Below are 21,070 nucleotides of genomic sequence, written 5' to 3'. Positions count from 1 at the left end.
GTCATCACAGCCTCGCTCCACCGTGCGTTGCTGGTTTCCAACGCAGTGTCGTGCAGTGCATCCCCAATAAACCAGCTCACATTACACCGATTTACCAGGCAGTTACTAAGGTCACTCAGCCCATTCTTGGGTACTAACCTCGCCCAATGCCCGGGGGTGGGTCGATAATCGTGAGAAGTCTCACGCTGATGACTGCCGGGTGTCGCAAGCGATCGAGTTGGGACGGCATTGTCGGGCTGGTGCGTCACCGGTAATTGAGCCGCTACCCCGGACTCCCCGCTCATTGTGTTCCCGATGATGGCGGTCCTTGGGCCGAGCTGAGTGACGTCGAGGGCCGGGGTGACGGCGACCTCCCGATGTCCCTGGTCTGGACTGCCGGGCGGTGATCGGAGTCTGTGATTGGGACGAGTCATAGCATCTGCTACCGATGGGGACGTCATCCCGCGTGCCACATAATGACATCAGACACCGGGGCTGCTGACAGACACCATCGCAGGTCATAACAGTCACAACTCACAACCAATGGTCGTGATTTACAGACAATGGTCACAACTCACAGCCAACAGTCACAACAGTCACAACCAGCAGTCACAACAGTCAACAGTAGCCGTTTTCACGACGGCCATCTGGTACATATTTGGTGCACATTTGGTGCAGATTAGATGCATATTTGGTCAAATAAGGTGAGTGTATCTCTTAGTAGCTATCAGCTGGGGTTGCACTAATTGCTTATATACCCGCTTTATCATATTATCAGAGAGTATCATCGATTGAAAAACTGAAATAAATTAATAAAATGAAGATATTTGCTGTTAAAGAGATTAGGTGCAAATTTGGTCAAATTAGGTGCATTCGCCGGATAGCCCGTCGTGAAAACGGCTAGTCATAACTCACAGCCAACAGTCACAATCAACAGTGACAATCGACAGTCACAACGAATCACTGTGGCTACAGACGACGGCAGAGTTTGTAGACCACAGCAGCAGACATAAGCTCGTAGCGGATAGCAGCCAGATCTGACAGACAGAGCGGACAGCTGCACCTCAATGAAATCCGACAGCTGAAGTAATGCCGGCGGCAACCGCGAGCGGCGGAAAATGTCACACATCCGGTCCAGCCCTGCACACCGTTCCAACATACAGCTATAGGCCGGGCGCGGCGGTCCAGCGCTGGTTTAGATATCAGAGTGTGACCGGCTTACCGCCCACGGTTCAACAGAGACTACGATTGAGATCGGAACCTGTTAGCTCAGTGGGTAAATAAATGCGTTAATCTGTTGACAGTTGAAACTCGGGGGTTTCAGTTGATGTGCTTGATATGATGATCAAACGCCCCTGCTGACAAACAATCGTGAATGCTGACAAACAATGGTGAAAGAAAGTATATACGAGTATATAGTAGCGTGACATGTGCGCCGTGTAACTTATCGCATGTGACTTTTGTCAGCCATGTTGTCCAAAGCTGTCTCTGGATTCTGTCCTTCTCTGTCAGTTTCCTCAAACACGCCTTTGCTCCAATGGAGCCCATGTCGTCTGCTGGCATTCTCCGGTAGGTAAACTGTGTGTGCGAGCTCCAGGAACGCTCCGACATTCCGGATTGGGCACAGAGTCTGGACGGAGAAACATGCGCCGGGAGTGGCCCAACTGCATTGGGTTCCGCGCCGGTTTACCTCCTGCGCAGAGACTGGTCGCCTGGAACCAAAGTGCCGTGTTCCACGTGCAGTAGAGTTGTATAATGTCCGTGCAAGGAAGTAGGTGCACTGCAACGCAGTCTATCTCACTGCGACTTGGTGTGCCTGTTCGAGCCATGCCGAGTTCCCAGAAGTATGCGCCTCGTCTGATGCTGCGCTGTCATTCATGTGAAACATGCATGCAATGTGCGTGTGGCACGCATGAATGTGTAGTGCGTGCCGCACGTGGCTGTGCACTCTCTGCTCACCGGTCACGTCACGCATCTGGGTTCATCGGACGCGAGCACGGCTATTTTAGGTCATTCGCTGCTCAAGTCACGCTAAAACATTCGGACCATTCTGTCGTTCACGGAAGCTGCTGATGCAGGTTTCTCACGATACGACAGTAGCGTATGGTGGCTACATGAGAAAGTTCGCAAAGCAGCGCTGTGAGATATTTGCTCTAGTTAGCACGCACTATGTGGATTGTGGATATATAAGCCACTGTGTGCCGTGAAATCGTTGCAGGTACAAGGCCTCAATATCCCTCGCAACTTAGTCCAGCCCGCCTAACTGACATTTTGGGCGGAGACTGTTATACCCATGGTGGCTGAATTGTGTACTCGAGCTTCTGATGTGCCATTTTGATGTGACTGATGTAATTATTATCCATTCGGCCGACTGATGTGTACAACTACAATCATGTGAGTTGTGACTGATGTATTCACTCTGACGTCTATGCTTTGCCCACTGTTCAGCTTACTGCTCAAGTACACATCTAGTTTGCTGACTGACGTGTAACTTAGGAGTTAACGATTCGATTGGCGATTGATAAACACAGGTTGCTGACTGGCGAATGTCTGTCCATGTCCGTCGAATGGATGTCCATCCTCTGTCTGACGTATTCCCGTCTGTCGGCCGGGTCTCAGGTGAGCTGTTTTTCGACCCGCTGGAGCCGGTGCCGAGGGTGTTCGCCGGCGCGCCGGCCGGCCAGCTGGTGACCCAGGTCTACGCCCGTGACCTCTCCGACCCGTCCGTGCGGCCCACCTACTCGCTGCCGCAGGGCGCCGACTTTGCCCAGTTCCGACTCAACACCAAAAACGGCCGACTCTACACCAGGAGGTCAGTGGGAACCAGCACTCGTGCTTTTGTGCTATTATTCCATTCAATAATGTCATAGGATCAAGTAAAACGCAATAGAAATATATCAAAGAAGTGATAGCCGTATGCCACATCATTCTCATGATAGACACATGACACTATTTGACACCGTTTGACACACAGGCCCGTGAAGCGTCGTGTCAATGACACCTACGAGCTGGCGGTCATTGCGTATGGCGGCGGGGAGTCGAGAGTTCAACAGATTAGCGTGCTCGTCTCGGAGAAGAACATTCACCCTCCCAAGTTTACTCAGACCATCTACAGGTAAATTGGTATGCCCTCCGCTTGGGCTGGATTATGGAAGGTGGCTGTCGGTGCAATATTTCCTACCAGCTGCTCTACGACTTATTCGGCCAATTATCCGGCTATTACAGCATCGATAAGTGTGTCAAGGCAGTTATTTTTATGGATTCTACTACTAGTTGATGAGTGCAGGAAATAGCAGACCCATCGCGTTTGCATAAAAGGCCTCGCTGGATCTGGAAACGCGGAATAAATGTACCGTCTTTATTCATACTTCTTAACGCTGGGAAAGTGAATGCTATCGATTAGCACTAGCATCGGTTGTGTTTTGATAGATGCCTCTTATGCCGTTTCATAGTGAACCGTCTATTGTTGTCCCTTAGACTGTGTGACAGTTCTATCATTAATTCCTCTGCTTACGTGCCTGAACTGCGCCTCGATGTATGTATTTCCGCAGTGTGGAAGTGCCGGTGAACGCCGTCGCAGGCACTCCCCTGGTTCGTATCCGAGCCACCGACAACGACACTGTCTCCTACAACCGTCAGCTGGTCTACAGCATCACTGCCTCTGATGACACGGTAAGATGACAGACCCTCGTCCATTCCATCACGACAAGCCGTCGTCCATTCCGTCACATAGTTTCTCGGCCTGCACTGGAAAGTGGGAGCTCCTCTTAACCGGAAACCGCGCATTGCAGAGACGTTGGACCGTCGTTCCTCTTCCGTCGTGTCATACGTTCAACACCTCACCTCCTCCTGTGCGCTCCACAGAGCCGGTACCTGTCCCTGGACAGCGGCAGTGGCCAGATCACACTCCGCCGGCCCCCTCCGCCGGGTCTTTCGGCTCTGAACGTCACGGTCTCGGCCCGGGACCTCGGCTCGCCGGCCTACAGGGACGTGGCCGGGGTTCAGATCACCTTCAGAACCATCTCAGGTCAGAGAGGACGACGCGAGGTAGATTGGGAGGACGGAGGGGCTGCTGCCAGCCGCCAGGTGGTGTAGGTTTCAGAGACTTGTGATGATTTTAGCAATTCTATTCACTGATAAATTCGTGTCTTCAAAATTTGTGAGAAATATGTACGTTCAGCGTTTCGCGATCGAAACAAAAGCTCGAGCTTTGTCTGTTTTTTTTCTGTTGGGTTAGGCTCTTTCGGTCCAATTAGACCATTTCAGAGCCGGGAGGATGATAGGATATAGGGGGAGACATTGGTCTGGGCAGGCACCCTAGTGAGTCGCCGGGGCTGAGCCCGTCCAGAGGACAGGCCACCCAGCCCCAAGGCACTCACTGCACCCGGCTACGGGGTGCGCTCCCTCGGGAGCAGCGGTGCCGCTCCAAGGGAGCAGCCCGCATGAGATAAAGTTGCCTGTCCAGCCCGGAAGGGGGTTGCGGCGTGGTTGATAGGGATTTCAGTATCCTGAGGATAGAAGCACGGAACGGTGTGAGCTTTGTCTCTGGCTTCACACTCTTCTATCAATAAAGGCCTTTTCGGCATTGCCGCAATCTTCTGTAGCGGTTTCCATAGGTGGGCATCGTTCCCCAAAATTGTAACTTCGTTACTCGTTCCTCCGTTCCTTCAAAACGTGACTTCCGTTACTCGTTCCTCCGTTCCTCTGCATATAATGTAACGGAAGTTCTCTAGTCCGTTACTCCGTTACAGCAAAATAAAAAACGTTAAAATGTGGTGTATTTCACACTTTTTTGAGACCATTCTGACATAAACTAAATCTACCGAGAAAGCGGAATGCCCAACAAATCTACCAAGACAGGGGGCACTGATTGGACACTAAACCTTGGAACGTCTGGTGCTACTGATGCGCATCACTTGTCCCCGGCCAGATGCCGGTTGCCCTTCACGAACACTAAACGTTCCAGGTTGGCATCTGAGAGCATAGGCGGCGGAACGGGGAGGGCACCGGGGCACCGTGCCCCCCTTTGATTTTTGCATTTTAACAATAGCCCTATGTGCGTTGCATGGAAAGAATGGGACCAAAAGTCGGCAGTGACCCCCCCCCCCTTAATTGAAGATGTTCCGCTGCCACTTTCTGAGAGGGTAGCCCTTTTTGCACGTAGCACATCTTTTCTCATTGAGAACATGCGCTCTACTGAGGCGCTTGAAGGGACGCCCGTGTTGAACTTTGTGAACACATACTGCAACGCCGGCTCATTTCGGAAGGCCAATACACTGAGGCCATCTTCCTCCTTCAAGTCAGGGCTGCTCAATAATCCACTATTCCGCTGCTGCAGGGTTAGCTGAAAGATCAACCCGCTCGGACAACGAAAAGTAACGGAGGAACGAAGGAACGGACTAAACTGTAAAATGTAACGGAGGAACGAACAACCAATGTAACGGAAGTTACTTGGTCCGTTACCCTTTTTAAAATGTAACGAGTCCGTTCCTCCGTTCCTAAAAATTGTAACGGCGTTCCGGAACGGAGGAACGGAGGAACGGATCGTGCCCACCTATGGCGGTTTCATGTGTTTTCTGTCGTTCGCTCTCCGCCGTTTCTCTATAACTTTCTCCCTCTCCTGTGCTCATTATGTGTCACGTCTCCGCAGAGCCGGAGAAGCTGCGCACGGTGCCGATGTCGGACACCAGTGTGATGGTATGCTGGCGCCGGCCGCGACTCGGTGTCGTCAGCGGCTACCTGATGAAACTCACCTTCGAGGAGAGTACGGGCGGGAACATCACCCGACTGGTGCGGCGCCACAGCGAGCAGCTGCTCGAGGGACCCCGCCTGCAGCCCAGACCGCGGGTGAGCAGCAGTGACTGTTCGGTAAGACGGGTATCATGCCTAGCTTAGGCGGCTTATCATTAAAAATCTGTGATATTACAGTAACTGGTCAGTAAAAATTACAAACTGACATCGTTAGCATCCGGTTGGGAGCAAAACAAAATCAATTACGATTTCCTACGCACCTGTTTGTATAATGCGTATCTGCACACTCGACAACTAACAAGCACATGTGCTTGTGGTTGTCTCCAGTGTGTAAAGGCGTTTGTAGTGCACTACAAACGCCTTTATGTCGAGGACTGTCCACGACTCCCTATCTTGAACGTCCCACTTCAATGTTCAACAACCTTCAGCGATAACCTACAATATTGCACAAATACAATGTCGTGATCGTCCAGTAAACATTTTGTGTGGCTCATGTTTTCCAGTGGAATGTATCGTATCGTGCAATGTCTTTGCACGAATCGACACGATACACTGTTTGCGCAAACTTTCTATGTCGTGAACCATGTTTGTAATCATTGCACGCATGCCGTGCCTATCCTAGATAATCTCCGATAGCTGAAGTGCATGACTGATGCAAGTCTATCGATGACAGAATGTCGAAACCAATAAGCAATGAGTATGAAGTCACACGTTAGTGATACGGTGACGTCACGTTTGCCGTCTCCACCCTGATCGCAGGGTTATCGTGATGACGACGATGATGACGACGATGACGCCGTGACGATGGCGGCTGGAGAGCAGTGTACGCTCCTGGACGGTCTGCAGCCGTGGACTACGTACCACCTGGTGGTACACGGGTACCGGGAGCACGAGACGGGCATGGCCAGTGAGAGCATTACGTTTGGGACACGCCGCAGCCGTGAGTACCCGGGCTCGGAGAAACATGGGGTTTTTGATGGGAGTGGGCTGGCTTAACCACCTTATTAGGTCCCCAAAGGATTAGTATTACAATTTATTACACGCATTCATAATTACACTTCATTTTTTTTAGTATTTCCTTAACGATATTTCACGGGTGATTATTCCTACATGTACCGGTGCCTTTAAATCTGCACAGTTTATGACGTGCCAGCTGTTCTGTGTCCTCTGCAGCCTGTTCGGGCAGTGTGTGCGGTCCGGGCACCTGCCGTCGCTCCGGCGCCGCCCCCGGCTACAACTGCTACTGCCCCGAGGGCACCTTCGGCCAGCGCTGTGAGCTGCGAGACCCCTGCTTCAGTCGACCCTGCCAGAACCTCGGTGGGTTTTGGTTCTTACTTGTCGATTTTATGGAGTGGTTTGTGAGAAACCTGAGATCTAAGGACAATGCGATTCATGACTATGGTACACTTATTGATTGCCAACCAAACATAGTTCGTTCATCGTTGACCATTAATCGTTACGATATACTAGAATAAACCGCTCTGGAACAACCTGTTTAGCTTATGATGGTCTATTTTGTCGACATTTGGTCGTCTGGCTCATGAAGTCGTTTCTGGGACTAATTTTATTTCCACATGTACAACGAAGTGCCAACTAATAAGTCAGCAGTGCTCTATTACCTACTATTGCTCCTTTTGAGTTTTGTGGTTCGCTAATTCGTCGTTGTATCAATTCTTGTCGTCAGGTGTGTGCCACAACATCAGCTCGGATCACTTCGAGTGCAGCTGTATGGCCGGCTTCCACGGAGAAACGTGCGCTGACTTCAACCCGTGTCTGAGCCACCCACCGCCCTGTCAGAACGGAGGCACGTGTTACAGGTAAGGATACACTTTACTGTCGCTCCCCGGCCTATCGAAGCAGAGCCTGAGATTTAAACTCATTACGTGAAGGAGACATGCCATGCATGAATATTTTCAATCTCAGTTACGGGCACCGAGCAAGATAAAAGCTGGTTATAAGGAATTAATGTCCTTGGATCCTTGACGTTTGAACTTTACACTATGCCGATGTGATATAGTGACGGAGGCTGAGACCGTCTTTTTCTCTTTATCCCACGTTTCAACTTTGTTATTTCAGTGACGCCTCAAACAAGTACTCGTGCATCTGCCCACCTCTGTACACGGGTGACACGTGCGACAGGCGAAACCCGTGTCAGGAGAGCACGTGTAACAACGGCACGTGTCACGAGGAGGACGACACGTTCTACTGCGACTGCGATCCGGGGTACACCGGTGAGCAAACGTTTCAATGGCTCGTTTATTAGCAAAACGTGGTACCGGTATATCGTAGACGTTAATTGAGTTTGTGGCGTATTTTCGATCCTCACTACTTAGGCGGTTGTTTCATCTACTCACCATCCGCCAGGCGACCACTGTGAACTGAAGATAGACCACTGTGCGTCTTCGCCGTGCAAAAGTGGCGCCACCTGCGTAGGTGGAGCCACCGGCTTCACCTGCCACTGCACTGAGGGCTTTACGGGCGACGACTGCGGCATCAATATAGGTGGGTATCGGGACGGCGATGATCAGCGTATCAAACCTCATGTAACAGCAGTTGATGAGTTGTATTCATGACCGTTCCGTGCTTCTATCCTCAGGATACTGAAATCCTTCTCCTCCACGCCGCAACCCCCCTCCGGGCTGGACAGGCAACTTTATCTCATCTCCCTTGGAGCGGCACCGCTGCTCCCGAGGGAGCGCACCCCGTAGCCGGGTGCAGTGAGTGCCTTGGGGCTGGGTGGCCTGTCCTCTGGACGGGCTCAGCCCCGGCGACTCACTAGGGTGCCTGCCCAGACCAATGTCTCCCCCTAATTCCTATCATCCTTCCGGCTCTGCAATGGTCTTGTCAGACCGAAAGGGCCTAACCCAACAAAACAAAAACAAAAAACAAACAAAAGAGTTGTATTGCTTGATGGCTGAATAGATGATATTTCAGCTGGTCAGCGTGTGCGCTTATCTTTATACGATTTTCTTTTTAAAAAGGACATTGTCCAGAGCCTGTAATGCTTCTTTTTCCAACTAACTAGCGATGAGGTCCCTGTCCTCGTTAAATATTGCCATTGGTGTCATATCTAGCTGCCGTTTTTAATGCCCTCAGACGACTGCGCCAGCCAGCCGTGTAAGCACGGCGGGGTGTGTTCGGACGGCGTGGCAGAGTTCGTGTGCACCTGTCCGGACGGCTACGCCGGCCACCTCTGTCAGACCGCAGGTACTGACCAAGCTTATACTCTGAGAATTGTTGCGAAACTTCAGATACCTTTCCAAAGGTTCGGGACAGATTATCTGTGAATATCCGAGTGTCTTGTAATTAACCGTCGCTTTATAATTATTTCTAATGATGATAATTGATAAATAAACATTGCTCGATTGTTGCACCTATCTGATTATCCAACACCTAATCCTCAGCCATATTAGACTGACGCAATTCTCTGCTGTACCGTTTAGTGTTCTGTCCATCGGAGACCGTGGACAGCTCTGTGGGCCTGCTCGAGTGGCCTGAAACACCATCCGGGCGAAAAACGTTGCTGCCCTGCCCCGCCGGAGGGCGTGTCAGCCCCGCAGAAGAAGAAGATGGAAAACAGGACAGCGCTGAGGATGGAGACGATGATGGACAACTCAGTCCCTATGAAAGGGAGGATGATGGAAAGATCGACCTTGAGGACAGGGAGGACGATGGGCAGCCCGACCCCGAGGACGGAGACCGGCCTGCGGTGGCCACCCGCCGCTGTTTGCGGCCCAGCGGCCACGGCCAGCGGCCGCTGTGGGAGGAGGCCGACACCCACCTGTGCCGGGACCAGCGGCAGGTGCGTACGAGATTGATTCAGCTCCTGGTGGAGCGTGGGAGTGCTCTGGATGCACGATATGCAGCAGGCAGTTCGTGTTATAACGGCTATAAGCCATGCGGTACAGCCTACCTTCAGGCGCTGACAGCTAGCGCCATCTGTTGACGAAGTTATAAGCTGTGTGACTGAGAAAGCGCTTGAAGGAATTTATGTTTAGATATCAAGATTAAAGACTTTGTAAAGATTGAGGATTTGTGATGATACAACTTTTGATTATTCAGGAATGGGAATGTGCAGGATAACGACTTATGTCGATAAAACACGTAACTTTACTGCGAACAACGCAAACGGCAACAGACAAATCATATATGCCGTTTTGTCGAAACATAAACAGAAACTGCTGCTTCCTTACACTTCGGAGCCCTTCGTCAGCTCTTTCTCTATTGCCCTGTTTGCAGACCGCACTGGCTCAGAGCATGTCACATCGTCTTCTGCGGTCCGGCACCACACTACCCACCGAGCTGGACGCTGTTGAGTTTAGCTCGGCCGCTCAGGAGCTCACTGATATCATGCCCCAGGCGACCCGAGACACTCAGGTGAGATAATGGTGGTGAGGTGAGAGGGACGCGGTTGCAGCGGCCAGAAATGCAGTGGATAGTCCTTGACATTCGCGTCTTTTGCCTCGGAGCTTTACGCCTTCAGTTTATCATTATTGTCTTTGCTGCTGATTTCTGGTCGTCGGCATCTATTCAGTCCGCGATGAATTGCCTATTGGACATTTACTAAAGCCCGATTCACGTGTGCGCGTCCAGGTGGCGCGCTCGGTGCTGCAGAGCGTCAGTCAGCTGATGGAGAGCAGCTCAGCTGAGGCGGTCTCCGATCGGCACGCGGCCGCTGCCGCCGGGCGGCTGGCGCGCGCACTCGAGCTGATGGCCGTCAACATAGAGCTGGACGACGATGATGATGACGATGATGAAGAGCATGGAGGTGCTGCTGGAGTTGGTGCTGGTGGCCAAGTCTATAAGCCACAACGACTGGATCTGAGGTACGATGATCTATCCTTATTACGTATGTCTGTATGTCTCAAGTGGCGCGACGGTGGTTCTTTTTCTGTTTTTATCGTTTATCGTTTTGGAACGCGGAAAGTCGCTACTGAACTATTTGTAGTCGCATCTATGCCCTTCATTGATTTTTTTATGGGTATGTCCCTAAAGTAGTCACATGTTCCGTCATCAAACGAAGCCATTCGTGAAACCAAAAAATGGAATAACGCGTCAGCATATTTTTCCTCCTCAGTTCTCGTTGTTTCCTTTTTAATGACGCTGCGTGGTGTCTACTGTCCACCCTCCCCAGCACCCCGAACGTGGCCTTCTCGACCCTGGAGTACCTGGGGTCGGCACTGACCACCTCCGACCGAGATGTGGACCTGTACCCGTCCCTGACGCCCGCTGCATCCAACGGTACCGGTACCAGTACGGCCGGCCGGTACCCCGGGCCGGTGACCACTGATCGACGGGATCCAGCCGGCGCCAGGGTGCGTACCTATTCAGCGGGTGTTTGGGATAATTGACGACGCAGGAGCCGGGTTTAGCGTAAAAGTGATGCACTTATAGAGAAAGCGCTCGACTGTGTGAATAAGGTTCTTTAACAGGTGATCCAGCTGTTGGGTATGCCGGGATGACTGTCGAGTGGGAGGCTATGGAGCGATTTTAGGGAATGTTTAGTGTGCCGACTGTTAAGCTGATCATTGTTTGTTGAATTAGTGATAAGAGATCACCAAACTGACGAGTAGGCGAAGGGGTACTAACTGTTGGGAAAAGTGTCGGTTTTTCGTCCGACCCGTGCTGATGGGCTGACTGATTTGCTGTACGTTCCCAGGTGCGTGTGCCGGCGTCCGTGCTCCGCTCGGCCGGCCGGCAGCAGCGCCGCCTGCGTCTGGTGGTCATCTCGTACCGGACCTCGCGTCTGTTCCCGGCGCACCAGGAGCGCACCGGACCCGACCCCGGCGTCATCACAGTGACCAGTCAGTATAGGGAAAATGACGGACACATAGATTCGGAATCCTGACCCCACGGCATCATCAGTCAGTAGGAGACAATGACGTCCTTAGTTTTACAAAACTGCTTGGTTGTAACGCCCCATCTAGCTATGTGCATTGTGCATCGATGCACTTATTATTAAATGCACCGTAGGTTACCGATCTTGCTTCTTTGTGCTCGTTGTCAATATTTATACTCTCAACTCTTTAGCTGCCCAGCTGCAATGATGAATAACCGATGATATCACCTGCTGCAGTTCCCGGGTACGATACAAGTCGTCTAATGGAGCCGGTCAAGTTTGGACTGGGGGCTGTCAGTGTGGCCGGCTTCCAACCCCGCTGCGTCTACTGGAAGGAAAACGGTATGCTGTTGTCGCGAAGAACGTACCCCGAAAATGAGCAATGAACATGAAATGGAAAACGATATATCTATATGAAGTTTACATAACTTTATATCTCTACCGCAGAAATGTCCTGGTCGGAGGAGGGTGTCACCGAGAACCTTTCTTACCCCCTATATCTCCTGCAGAAATGTCCTGGTCGGAAGAGGGTGTCACCACGGAGCTGATGGGGGACCAGGCGGTCTGCTCTACCAGCCATCTCAGCTCATTCTCAGTGCTCTTTGACCCGGTGGCCGAGTCTATCGGCGGTCTGCACGAACGCATCCTCAGCATTCTCAGCTACATCGGAGCCGGCCTCAGCCTGCTGGGCTTGGCGCTCACCATTCTCACATATAGTCTGTTTAGGTAAGACGTTCACCCATTCCGACTACGGGCGATTAGGATTAGCTGTTCGCTTTCCCTGTAAATTGCATTTATCTCGAACATAAATGAAGCTAGCAAAATAACAATATAGCAAAAACATATACGGGAAACTTTTTACGATTATCAGTTACGACTGACTGATGACTTGTTTATGGTAAGATTTGCAAATAACAGATCACTAGCGATGCTTCCATTATCATTAGTCCAGAATATACATTAATTCTAAGCATTTATAATAATTGTTATTTATTCATTCCTTCAAATTTTATCACTGTTTGTATACGTACGTGTATCTGCCTACAGATGTTTGAGCCGGGAGCGGCAGGGTAAGATCCTGCTGAACCTCTGCGCCTCGCTGCTGCTGATGAACGTCATGTTTCTGGTGTCCAACCTGCGCGTGTTCCTGCCGTCCACGCAGTTTTGCATCACCACCGCCGTCCTGGTGGGTACAACGTTCAGTTGGAGCACAAAATGCGATCTCACACGGCTCTCTCCGTTAGTTCAAGAACGTACACAGTCGATTTATGCTGCTACGCAGCTTATTATTTTATTATTGACCATGTTGAGGATCTTCTGCTTCGAACGGAAACGTGTATTGGTGACCTGAGCCCGAAATGGAATAGGTTGTCGGAATCGGTTAAGCGCCAAAATGGGACATAATCCGGCTGTTTTATTGCTACACAGGTCCACTACTTGGTGCTGACATCCCTCTGCTGGATGCTAGTGGAGGCCATCAACATGTACCAGCTCATCATCACCGTGTTTGCAACGTCCGAGTCCAGTTTCATGCTGAAGAGACTGCTGTTTGCCTGGGGTACGTATGCCTTACAAATCAATACCCATTAATTTCGGTACGTCGCTTGAACGACAAAAATGGTTATAATGTCGACGAAGTTGTGTTGAACGTGTTCATAAATGCACAGGGCGTGCGTTACGTACTACGTAGCAAGGTCGTCTTTGGCGAAACTCGTTCGTTTTGCTGTTTATGTGTTAGAAATAGCACTCGATTACGTAGAAAGGAATGCCACACAGACTCGCAAGTCGCAATCCATTAGCGAAGTATCGAGCGATGCTGGCAGTTTCTCATTCTGGGGTTTGCATTGACGGTTTGTGTCATGTTGACTCTTGGCCGTCCACTGGGCCATTATGTCATTGGTGCATTGAGTATAGTTTATTTGCGCTCTATGTACCCTTAAAAAACTTGAGCTTATCGTCTTACTGATCTGTTTATATTTACACCCATAGATGACGCTGGCAGTCGGCCCCTGCAGCTATACTGTACCGCCGAGCTCAGGGTTATGCTTTCTGACATTTACCATACGGGGCGATTTTCACTTATCTCGTTCGATAAATGTTAGTTCTTTGACCCTGTGTCACTGTGCCACTGACGGCTCCATGTCGTGGTATCACCGTGTCAGTTCTCAGACTCAGGGTAACCTAATCAGGGTTTGCTGGTTGGAGAAGACTGACATACCTGTCTGCTCCTGCACAGGTCTCCCGGCGGCCGTCGTCCTGTCTGCCCTCATCTCCGACCGGCGGATGTACTACGAGGCCGTGGACGACCACTACTGCGTCATCAGCGCCAAGCAGCCCTACATTTTCTACATCAGCTTCTTCGGTCAGTGTGACGAGGTCGACTTATATGAACGGCCCGTTTATGTAAGGAACGGATATCGTTTGTGTCGTGGGTGATACTACACAGTACAAAGATTCAGCAAAATATTTACTTTAAATAAAATATAAATTATAATACTTTTTGGACTTACTTCACTATCATTTCATTGTGTCATGAGCATAAGGTCATTTTTCAACATCATAATCTTCAAAATGTTTACTATGTTCGTAATTTATAACATCAAACAAAATCAGTTCAAGGAAACCTATCTGCCAAAAAAATGCAATGAAGATACACACTCTTTTCAGGCCCCGGATGCGTGATTTTGATCATCAACGTCATCGTCTTTGTAATGGTTTCACGAGTGCTGTTTCAACAAAGAACGCTCGGGAAATTCGGCGCCGTTCGAAAGTCTATTTCATTCAACCAGGTAAGTGACAAGTAATGCGAATGAAAGATTTTATTTACAGATACACCAATGTCTCATTTCTCCGGTCAGAATGGCGAAATAGCGTATACATCAGCCAGGAAAGCTTCTTTGCGCACTATAAAAACACAAGTATCCGACCTATCGTGCACTTTTGTTCGTTGACTTTTGGCTCGCCGGTGAAGATCAGCTTTTATCTGTACCCAAATTGACCGCTGGATTCTGCGCCATCAGGTGCGCGGTGCATTCACCGTGATGGCTCTGCTTGGTGTCTCCTGGATCTTCGGTGCCTTTGCGCTCGGCCGGGCGCGCATCGCCTTCTCCTACATCTTCACCATCCTGAACTCGATGCAGGGCTTCATCATCTTTGTGTCGCGCTGCGTCCAGTACCCGGAGGCGCGGCTGGCCTGGCTGACGCTGATCAAGACCGGGCGCCGGAAGCAGCGGCGCGGCTCGGCGCCGGGATCCAGCTCGCAAACACACAAGAAGAGTTCGCTGCCCAGCAGTCGCGCCGCCGTCAACTCGGTCACCTACTCGCTGAGCTCGTCCAGCGAGGGCGGCTGGCCGGGCCGACCGGACGCTTGGCGCGCCACGGGGCCGCGACACCGCGGCTCGCAGCCGGAGCGGAGCTCCCAGCCGCCGCCGCCGGAGCCGCCGGAGCCCGCGCCGCCGTCGGAGGAGCCGCGGACGGAGCCGCCGCCGGAGACCGAGCAGACTCCGGGACGGGGCGAGCGGCAGCGCCGCTCCGAGCGACTGCCGCCGCGGCCATCCGACGAGTCCCGCAGCAAAGAGGGAGATGACACGTCGTGGCAGTTCGTGCGCGCCGCCGGATCCACCTCAGATCTGGCTCCCGATCCTCCGCAGACATTTAACGTGATGCTGAACCAGGCCGGTGGCGAGCGGCTACGGCGCTCGGTCAGCGTGGGTCTGCCACCGGCCAGCGCGCCGCTATCGCCGCGACACCGCTACAGATCGCACGGTGACGTCACACGGCCGGCTCGTAGTGACGTCACCTTCTGTCGACCGGACGCGTATGACGAGCGGGAGCTGCCGCTGCGGCGCAGCCACTGGGACCCGCTCAACTACGGCAGCGGGCAGCGGCATGGCCGCACGGAGACGGGCCTCACCAGCGGTCATCTCACAAGGAAGGCCGATCGCGGCGGCGGCGACTGCGAACCCCTGCCGCCACCGCCGGATCTGGTAGAGGAATCCTCTCTGGAGACGAGCCAGGCCGAGCTCGTTTCAGACCAGACCAATTCGGAGTTCTCGGACGGCGGGAGAGGGGGCCGGTGGTCTTCGCGAGCCGCCGGGACCGACACCCTGGTCAGCCGGTCTCGACTGTCGGTACCGCGCCCGGAGCCGCCCGACAGTCGACTGTAGCGGACCGGCCGCACACGTCTGCCCCGGCGGACCGACATCGGAGCTCAGCAGAGCCCTGGGTGGTCCGCTCCAGCTTCCCGCAGTGTGGCCGCTTATACCGGTCCATGTTTGTAATCAGGTTAGCTTCAGAGGAGTTTGTTGGTGATGTGCGCTTAGTAGATGTGGCTGTTCATTCCCTTTGCCTTGCAGATGGTAATTTCATGCGTGAGTTAGGCGCAATGTAATAGTCGCTTGAGTTCAATGTGCTATTGTATTTTTTACAAGTGTTTTGTGCTTATGCGAAAATCTTGTACATACTGTGTTATAGTAAATGACTGTTATATAATTTCGCGCAGGCAAAGATGTGCGTGCGCATCGCGAGTAATGTACGAAATCATTCGAGTTGGCGTCTGCTTGCGCCTAGGTGTGCTGGCTCGATGCTTAATTTATTCTGGAAAAACATCTTAGTTTTAGGTGCTGTTGCAGTGTTCACTGTTCAGTGAGACAGTAATGCATCGACTCTCTCTAATTAAGTTGATCCAATATTCGGCCCATGCATATCTTGCTGAAGCCGCATGATAATGAGTCCGGAGATTATTGTAATTAAGCGCGTCCATGTGACGTGTGGCAGCAATATATATTGCGACGTGCTACCGATCCTTTTTATTCAAGTTTATTTATCCGTAGTAGTTATCGCAGATCCATGCTTCACAAAAACAACAAGAGATTCTGGGTTATCGAAATCAGCGACCGGCAAAGGATTCAGCCTTTTGTTTCGGCTTGGTCTTTCGACCTTATTCACTTGGCAATTGACATTCTATTGTGGTTGCTGTACGTACATACCTACCGGAAAGAGCTGGTGCTGGGAATCGACAGGGTAATCATGAAATGCGAGGAGAACATTAGCAATAATGCATTCGTGGATTCCCTGAATCCATAGCGAAAACCAATACTGGTAGTAGTTTTTAGCTTCACTCATTTTGTTGAGCTACGCGTGAGTGGTGGATGATGACTTCGCGACAACAGGGCCGAAGAGGGATCGCTGCTGCCCTTTCCAGCGATTTAGGCTGGCTGCGGCTGCCCAAACAATGAGACGGATGCATTTCTGGATCCCATTTCCTTCTCCCAGGCGAACGTGACGCGGACAACAGGTTTGTCGCTGGTGGAGCCGGCGCTCGGTGCGGACTTGCCGTTGCGGCATCTGGCAAACGCTGAGAACGCCAGTGCTTCGCCGACGTCAACCAGACAGAAGAGTGACAGGCCCGTGAAGAGACCGAGGAAGCCGGCCGCGTTGGCCGCCAGCGTGCTGACCGTGAAAGAGAGCGACTCCTCGAACAGGTCCATGGTCAGGTCTATCTTGAGGATGACCTGGGTGGTGCACTGGGAGGCCGGCTGCGCGATGTGCTCGGTACGCGGGTCGGCAGAGATCCGGTAGGTGAGCTCACCGCAGGCCGGCTGACACTCGCAGCCGGTCAGGTTGGTGAGCAGGCTCCGAGGCACCAGCTGGATACCCACGTCTACCGCCTCAGACTCGGCCGAGCTGAAGTTGAGACCTGACTCGAGGTCAGCCGCCTCGGACAGACTTGGACTGGGCCGTGTGCTTCTGAAGCTTTCCTCCAGACATTCAGGAGGGTGGCGGTCCGACATGATGTTCACCAGTCGCTTGTCGGCTCCCCAGCCGACTCCCCTGACGATCTTGTCGCAGAGAGGCAGGTGGTCCAGCGGTCCACGCAGCTCCGGGAGGTAGATGTCAGGCCCGACCATGTGTGGCAGCCGGCAGCCGGTGTGCGCCGCCAGCCGCCGCCACAAGCACTCCTTCAGACACTGTGCCGTTGAGTAGCCGTCGTCACTCCGGCAGGGCCGCCGGCGCAGGTTGACCACCCGGCGCCCTCCCACTGTCACGCGGAAGAAGGCGTCCTGGCCGGGCTTGAGCTCGGCGAAAGAGGTGATTGGCACGCTTAGGCCGCTCTGCCGAGGGAACAGGTCACCCACGTTGGGCTCCTCGTCGCCGTGGATGAGCATGCGGTAGGCGATGCTGCGGTGGTTGTTGATGAACAGCAGCGGCACGGCCAGCCGGAGCTGGAGCTCCACCTCGCTGCTGGCCAGCCGGTGCAGCGCGGCGGACGGCTGCAGGGTGTAGCAGCGCACCTCCCAGACCAGCTCACCGCCACTGTGCTGCTGCTGGTAGAAGCGCGAGCGCCACACGCCGTGCTCGGTGACGTCGGCGGAGATGTGGGTGGTCTCTGACTCGGCGCCCTCCACGAACAGCTCTCCGTGCAGCAGCTCCAGCGTCGTGTCGTTGTAGAAGCTGCTGATGGAGATGTTGCCATCCGCCAGCTGTCGCTGCCGGTCCAGCCGCAGCCGGTTGTCGCGCATCCACGTCCCGGGGCAGAGGGTGATCCGCGGGAAGGGCGCCTGCTGCCGGATGATGGCTGTGCTGACCGGCTCGGCCCGAAACTCGGCCAGCTGCCGGCACAGCAGGGTCAGCAGCAGCGCCAGCAGGGCGGCTCGCACCACCCAGTGCACCACTGCGCGAGCCGGCTGCCGCTGAGAGGTTTCACCGCCAGACGAACGGCTGAGCATGTCTGCCGGCGAGACGGAGATCGACGACTGGCAGACGACGCGTGATGAGAAAACAGGAGTGAGCTGGTAGATCAAAGTGGCTGATGCTGAAGAGATCCTGACTAGTCTATGCGATGCAGAAAGGTAAAGAGCTAGCTTGTATAGCAGTTGGATAATGAGAGGCGGGGAAGGCAGCACGAAATGATGGTGGATAAGTAAGAGAAATAACTGAAAGGAATAATTAACGAATGACTATTAGGAAGAAGCCGAGTCGGCAGGACCGCTCGCGGACCGACTGACCGTGCTCACCCGCGGCGTTTGGTCGTCAGCGCCGCGTCCATGCGCGCTGCCTCTGACCGCGATATGACAGAGCGACTATGAAGGCCTTTACTCGAAGAAGTCAAATAGAGTTCAATGCGGTCCATAGCAGAACTATTGATAGCGGGAATACGGTTCTCATGTAGAACATCAATGTTTGATGAGGGTGTATTTACCATGCCATGTACACAAAAATATTTCGCGCTTTGCATAGACGTTTACGTAGGAAAAGCTTAAGCGTTCGACACGTAATTGTTTGCAGTACATCACGTCACGACATTACAGCAAACACCATAGACCTTTGTTTCCTGAAATGCCCGATCGCTGAACAGAAAGGTTTTATTTCCATGCGTTTGGTGCACGGCGCATGACGACAGGAACCTCTCTGTCCCGGTTGGCTGCCGACAGCCCTATTTGTTTGCACATCGACAGGCACATTGACGGACTGACGATCCAATCCAGCTGACGTCAGTTCTACTATCGCCGATGGAGCAAAGAAGTCATTGCCTGAACTTACCTATGGAAGGCACTCATCGCACTCGACGGCGTGTCTTCAACGTTCTCACAACACTGCCCCATTGCCGTTTGTTCTTGGTAAAGTCCGAAACGCTTTCGGTGTTATATGAAAGTCATGAAATAGCATGACTTATTAACCCTCGCACGACCAGGCCATTTCTCATAACACGAACGACCAGGGGGGGGGGGGTTGTTACGACCCCCACCCTGGCGTTTCGAAACGGAAGGTCATAGAGCTTAGCAGAAAAAACCAACGGATTGCTCTCAACGAGATCTCGCGATTGGTGGTATATTTTTTGGTCCTAGGTCAACATTTGACCTACTTTTGACCGGTCAAAGGTCAAATTTTCGGAAAAATAGACTTTTTTCAACTTTCGGCGGCGATTGCGGCAAAACGGTGGGAGATATCGACTTGAAACCTTCACTATCGTGTTCCTTGATCAATTCTCTATCGTTTGGTATGTATTTCGTTTCCCTAGCTCTAAAAATGGCGCGTTGGGAGCGCCGGAAGTCGGCAAGGTCACAGTCGGCGGCAGAAATTCGAAAAATCAAAATTTAAATTTTTGAAATCTGATTGTATTTTTGGATTTGGGAGGTCCATTTGCTCCCTATAGAAGCTAATATTGCTGCATATTCCCATTGAGGTGACAAGAATTAGCAAAATAGTGGTTCGGGCGCTTTTCAAAAATAGTACCGGACGCTGTTCCTCTTGTGACGTCATAGCTCCGTGACCTGACCTGACCCGGTCAAATTTCTTATACCATATGATAGCCAATACTTGCCCCAACATGCATGGGAAGTTTCATCACGATCCATCAACCGATGTCCGTACCAACGGCAGGAAACCTCGGGCGTTGGCACTCAGTTTGTGAAAATCCGGCCGGAGGCTGTACCTCTTATGACGTCATAACTCCGTGACCTGACATGACCTGATCAATTTTTTTTCGGCAAAAGATGCGCAAAGGTTGCCCCAGAGGGTATTGAAAATTTCAGCCCGCTACGACAAGCCGTTTAGCGTGCACTTCGAAAAAAACCTCAGGGGGGGGGGTTGATACAACCCCCCCCCCTAGGCGTTCTAGGGTTAAAAATATTTGATTTGATGTGCACCACGATTAACCCGAGCATGACTGGGGGGGGGGGGGCTCTACAGAGCCTCCCCTCCGATTTTTCGGCAATATCTTCTAAACCATTTCACGGATCAACACGAAACTTGCAGTACCCTCAGCGGCATTGATTTTACACCTTATGTAACAATTTTAACTTTCTAGCTACCATAGTTTGACCGGAAATGACGTCAGAGTGACTTCATGTCGGCCGATTTTGATGAAAAATATTGAATTACGGTAAACGGTCTGAGGTCTCAAGAGCTTAGTTTTAAACCTAGATCCAATTTCTTTGCATCAATGGACTGAAAAATACACGTATCTATCAAACTGCTATCTCGAATTTTCAAAATTCTGAAATTTTTGAAAATTTTGTTTTTATAATTACAAAAATATTTTTTTGATTTTTTTCAATTTGTTTTTTATTTTTCGCAAAAACCGGAATATATATGATAAAACACGCACTGATGAACTACTTAAGCAAGTTGTAGCCCAATGTCTTCAAAAATAGTCAAGTTATTTGCGTTATTGTCAAAATTTTACAATAATATATTTAAAAAAAAATTTCAGTACGTTTTTGACATCGCACAGCAATGTAAATGGCACCATCGTGTTCCTGAGCTCAAACTGCATGTGATAGGCACCTTATTTGTTGAAAAATGTCATTTTCAAAATTTGACTTTTACTGACCTGAAATTGACCTGACTTCCGGTAAATTCAGCTGAAAATGACCTCAAATGACACGAAAGACATTATTTTCGAAATCTACGTTTAAAATGGGCCATAAAACATGCACTACATGACCGATACATGAAATACAATTTTCGTGACCTAGGATGACCTGACCTTGACCTGAA

At 51.6% G+C, this 21,070-nt stretch overlaps 1 protein-coding gene across 1 annotated transcript; it reads left to right on the top strand.

Annotated features, from left to right (window-relative positions):
• The first annotated feature begins 2,093 nt into the window (after positions 1 to 2,093).
• On the top strand, positions 2,094 to 16,376 carry LOC122383897. Its single transcript, XM_043370754.1, has 24 exons — positions 2,094 to 2,118; positions 2,599 to 2,791; positions 2,954 to 3,094; positions 3,531 to 3,651; positions 3,844 to 4,006; positions 5,630 to 5,826; positions 6,490 to 6,670; positions 6,904 to 7,047; positions 7,415 to 7,547; positions 7,807 to 7,961; positions 8,095 to 8,232; positions 8,827 to 8,937; positions 9,174 to 9,532; positions 9,970 to 10,107; positions 10,324 to 10,556; positions 10,865 to 11,045; positions 11,390 to 11,534; positions 11,807 to 11,911; positions 12,079 to 12,295; positions 12,617 to 12,755; positions 12,998 to 13,127; positions 13,806 to 13,931; positions 14,237 to 14,358; positions 14,590 to 16,376. The coding sequence occupies exons 1-24, from the start codon at positions 2,094 to 2,096 to the stop codon at positions 15,733 to 15,735; spliced, it is 4,743 nt and encodes a 1,580-aa protein (XP_043226689.1). The 3' UTR covers positions 15,736 to 16,376.
• The last annotated feature ends 4,694 nt before the right edge of the window (positions 16,377 to 21,070 follow it).

The sequence above is a fragment of the Amphibalanus amphitrite genome, unplaced genomic scaffold (genome assembly GCF_019059575.1).
Source record: "Amphibalanus amphitrite isolate SeventyFive unplaced genomic scaffold, NRLGWU_Aamphi_draft 000176F_arrow, whole genome shotgun sequence".
Classification (NCBI taxonomy): Eukaryota; Metazoa; Arthropoda; class Thecostraca; order Balanomorpha; family Balanidae; genus Amphibalanus; species Amphibalanus amphitrite.
Note: the sequence above shows the minus strand (reverse complement) of the source record. Positions and strands in the feature narration are given on the sequence as shown.